The sequence below is a fragment of the Vigna radiata genome, chromosome 7 (genome assembly GCF_000741045.1).
Source record: "Vigna radiata var. radiata cultivar VC1973A chromosome 7, Vradiata_ver6, whole genome shotgun sequence".
Taxonomy (NCBI): domain Eukaryota; kingdom Viridiplantae; phylum Streptophyta; class Magnoliopsida; order Fabales; family Fabaceae; genus Vigna; species Vigna radiata.
The window spans coordinates 23,729,790-23,734,291 of record NC_028357.1 but is presented as its reverse complement, the minus strand read 5'-3'; the positions used below and the strand labels follow the sequence as shown (position 1 = coordinate 23,734,291).

General features: G+C 38.2%; 1 protein-coding gene across 1 annotated transcript; it reads right to left on the bottom strand.

The window, feature by feature from the left end:
* Nucleotides 1-1,233: 1,233 nt before the first annotated feature.
* On the bottom strand, nt 1,234-4,127 carry LOC106765487 (protein SHOOT GRAVITROPISM 5). Its single transcript, XM_014650128.2, has 3 exons — nt 3,710-4,127; nt 3,146-3,545; nt 1,234-2,340 (listed from the first exon to the last, which is right to left on the bottom strand). Exons 1-3 carry the CDS (start codon nt 3,819-3,821, stop codon nt 1,563-1,565), a joined length of 1,290 nt encoding a protein of 429 aa, XP_014505614.1. The 5' UTR covers nt 3,822-4,127; the 3' UTR covers nt 1,234-1,562.
* Between the last annotated feature and the right edge of the window lie 375 nt (nt 4,128-4,502).

The window sequence follows — 4,502 nt, the reverse complement described above, 5'->3', positions numbered from 1 at the left end:
ATAGAACAGACGTCTACAATCTCATAGACGTCACCTTCCCTTGAAACCGACATCTAGGTTACCTACTTATTTACGGTAATTCCACCATCCACTCATATACGTCGGACTTCCCTCAAACCGACGTTTTATAGGTGACGTTAAACAACGTTTTTCACTAATGAATGGAAAAAAAAAAAAGACAAATAAAGAATTAAAAAAAAATTGTTTTAAGCATACGCCCACGTATCCAAATATGAAGTTATTAAGTGATTGTAGAGATATCAACATATACATTTTCTTATTTCACGAACCAGATTGATTATTTATCCTAATACAAAAAGTTCAAAGTCTTGTTTTAAAATGGAAGTTGCAATCTTTTACACTTATAAAAACAGTAAAGCAATACATACAAGTGGTGTGAAATATAAAAGGAGAATGCGATGGAGTCCATGGTATTTTGCACCTTAATTAATGATAAAGCTACTGTACGAGGCCTATGCGCTGACACTGCACCCCTCCCCCCTTCTCCACTGTTAAAAGCATGTGCATCTTTAGACCCTTGTGTGCGTTTGTTTATGCTGAGAGTGACGAATGCCTGTCACTACCATTTCAACTGTGGCACTGAAAAACATGGCATGTTTTTATTTTTAGATATGTATATCTGCATTTAAAAGGATCGCTTATTGAAGGAAAATGACCCCTACCTCTTTCACCCTTTTTCTCCCTCTTTTCCTTTTTGTTTTCTCACATCCAATTCCATCTCAAAAGGAGATTTTAGCCCCCCCCCCCTCTTGCTTCCTATACACAAAATGGTCCCAACCATGGCATCATTCACCCAGATGAATGTCACATGTATCATTCATTTAATATTACCCAAAGGGTCCATCTTTACAAGGCTACCTGACACATCAATAACACCATGCTTATTAATGACATTAATGTCAAAAAACAAAATAATTGTTATAAACCATTCTTCCTTTTTTTCCTCACCACATGCATGCATTGCCCGTAATGTATAGTCCGTAAAATCCACAAATACCACCTATTTCCAAATATAATCATTAATCTACCCCTGAAATATCCAGAATTGTGTTTTTCTTTTGATAGAGATATATCTTCATTTGTTACGGAATTGGAATCTGCATTCACTTATGCTTCTTTTTTAGGTACGATTTTTAAGCCACAAGTATGAACTCCAACCATTATTTTCTATTCATTAATATCTTCTGAAGCAGAAAAATATAGCTTTGCATGATCTTGAATTTTAATTTTCATACAACAAAATGTTAAATGGAGAAAAACAGGTTGCAGCTCACCTTTAAACAAACCTTCAATAGTCAGACTCTCAAATTCCTAAACGCTGCATCTCAACAACAATATTATAATAAAGAATATGAACTTTCTTTAAGATAAAACAAATTTCACCTTGTCAAGAGAAAAGAAAACATAAAAGAACCAAGAGAGAAGAAGAAAAGAACAATATAACTTGCTGTGAACTCCTCCGAATATCTTTATATCATATCATGTCTTCCCCTTTGGCTGAATAAAGGTTGTCTTTTCTTTCTTTTCCAAGTATATGTCATTCATTCTGCTTCTCCTTCTGTGGTGGCTGAAGACATGTAACTCATTACAATGGAGGTCTCTTCCGATGGAACCCCAAGAGTTGAAGACTGGAAATGTTGCTTGCAACTTTGGCATGTTATTTCCAAAACAGTGGAGCTTATCTTCTTCATGGCGTGCTTTCTCAACTCTTCAGCCTTTGCCAGTTCAGATTGTGCTTGTTTCCTTATCCTTTTGGCATTCTCAAACTCAATTTCAGCTATCTCAATCTGACGTTTGGCCTCTTTCCTAGCCTCTTCTGCATAAGCTTTTTCTGCCATGGCCAACTTGAGTTCCTCAGCTGCAAACTCTTTCAACCTCGCCACTTCCAATGTGGAATACTCACTCACATTGTTATTCCTTTCAGGTTGGCTCCTATGTGTTTCTGAGCACACTCTCTCTTCATTCCCTTTGTCATTACTACATGACCCTATTGAAAGTTTCAAACCATAGTTCTCCTTCGGATTTCGTTTTTCTTGAGAATTTATTGAGGAGGGTAAGAGCTGAAGTTCTAAGTTTCGAGAGGTGGTAGACTTGTTATTGTGTATCTCTGAAGTTAATAAGACTGTTGCTGGTTGATCAGCAGAAGCTGGTTTTGGCAGTGGAAGTCCTTGCAATGGTGGGGCGATGCTAAAATTTGCCTCACTAGAGGGACTTGCGCTTGAAGCAGTTCTAGAAGAGCATGCAGGTTGCAGTGCTTGCAACTCTGGCCGGTGCTGCCGAACAGTGCATGCATCTTGGTGTTCTATGAAACTCTCCACCCTGAAAAAGACAAACGTTTAAGTAATTAAAATAACTAGACTGTGATATACATTTATATTCTTGTCCCTTGATATATAATTGGTCAAACAAAGATATATATATGTATGACGAAAACCTTGTTAGTTAGTGCTTCAAAAACATGCACTTATAAAATTAATTACTCAAAGGTCCTTTCCGTGGCTTCAGTGTACAAGTTTCAAATTGAATAGTTGATTAAAATAAAATAAGACAGAGTGATCAAATTAATGAGGACATCATAAGTTCAAATAAAGAATGATAAAAAGAAAATGAACTGTTTCCTTCTACGGACTTTTGTTTGGTTCTTTAGCTTATCAATAGTAGTTTGGAGATAGACTGGTCATAAACTTAAAAGCTGCCATAGGAACTCCAGGTGTATGTGTACAATATTCATAACAAAATCATGCTTAGGAGTTCGAAAATTTTTCAACTTACATGTTTTAGGACTTCCAAAATAGAATATTAATATATTTAATAACCTCTAGAAGATGGAAAATCTTTCACATGGAAGGTATCTGAGATTCAGAATTTTTGTTTCTCTGCACCGTCCTTGTACCTAGAATTTAGGGTTTGACCTTAATCACATAACAATTTAAGAAGTAAAATAATAATAGTTATTAATAATAGTAGTTTAGTTATGTAGAGCAAAAACAATTGCTGAGCAGGGGCTGAATCTGAGGAGCCAAAAAACACAGAAACCAAGAAAGAGAGAGAAAGGTGGAAACTTTGAAATAATAGACACGGCCATTAAGATTGGAATTAAGGTGGAAACAAAACGCAAACAAACCTGGAAAAGACACGGCCACAGTCACAGGAATGGCCCCTGGTGCCACAGGTTTTGATGTGTGCCTTGTAATCAGATTGAACAGCATACCCTTTGGAGCACTTGTCACAGACCCACTGCTTGTGATTGCTGTGCTTCCTTCTGAAGTGCTTCTTGATGCCCACAAGATCCCCAAGGGCATGGCAAGGGTCATGGTGCAAACAGCTTGGCTCTGGACAGACAAATACTCTCTTCTTCTGCCCTTGTGTTTCCCTCTTGAGCAATTTCCATGGCACCTTGTGTCTTCTCCTGTGCATTTGAAGATTCTGGTCCCTCTGGAACCCTTGGTTGCAGATCTCGCACACATATCTGTCAGATTCCAGCAAGGTGGTGGGTGAGAGAGACACAACCTCAGCATCTGGATCTGCATAAATAAATACATATGCACACAGGAACAACATAAACAGCAGCAACAACAACAGGAAAAAGAAATAAACTTTAGAGAGAAAATCCAAAGCCCACGAATTTTGTCTCAGGTAAAAGCCTGAAAGTTGAAACATAGCCCCATAAAAGGGTAAAAAACTTTACCGGGTGTGCCTGCGGGTCTTCTTTTCCTTTTGTTCGCCACCCCATTTTCAGATAATGCAAAGGCGGCATCAGAAGAAGATGGTGCACCAGAAGAAGCACTGTTATCTAACATGGGTGGAACTTTTGTGCGTGTGGTTTGAGGACTATATGTAACTATAGGAGGATTAATTGTGAACTAGTACAAGTGGTGAGGTTGCAATAGTGGGTTTCAGCTTTACTTGTATGGAAAAGAAGATGAGGAATGATAGTGGCACAAGTGAAGGAAGAAAGAGAGAGATAGAGATAAAGATAATAGAAATAATAGAGAGAGAAAAAGGTGTTGCTTTATGTAATCAGCTTTCTTTAAGGCTTTTTTTTCCCTAGCTTTTTCTTTCCCACGAGTTTTCTTGCTTTGGTGTTTCATTGACCCCTCACCTCGAGCAGGTAAGCTTGAAGGCAAGTCTTGTTTATAAAGCTCCCTCTGTAGCGTGTGTGTGTGTGTGTGATTAAGGGATGTGTGTGTGTGTGTCTTTTGCTTCGTGCTGACCCTATCCAATCAACGTTTGGTTCAAACTTTGAGCCCCCACACGCGGAATTTTGGACAGGAACAAAAAAAACATCCTCTTCCTCTCTGATCCAACCACACAAGAAAACAACCACGCTTATTCGTCTTATTATTATTATTAATACCATGATTATTATTATCACTGTAATTTGCATGAACTCCGTTATGCATGACCTCGTCTTCTCTCTCATCACGTGACATGCGCCAGATAAAGTCATTCCGTCACACCTAACAACGGCGGCCGCACAA

Coding starts and splice junctions, on each gene's coding strand:
- LOC106765487 (XM_014650128.2), bottom strand. CDS start 3,821: ATGTTAGATAACAGTGCTTCTTCTGGTGCACCATCTTCTTCTGATGCC. Junction 3,546..3,709: donor AAGACCCGCAGGCACACCCG/GTAAAGTTTTTT, acceptor TTATTTATGCAG/ATCCAGATGCTGAGGTTGTG. Junction 2,341..3,145: donor TGTGGCCGTGTCTTTTCCAG/GTTTGTTTGCGT, acceptor TGTCTTTTTCAG/GGTGGAGAGTTTCATAGAAC.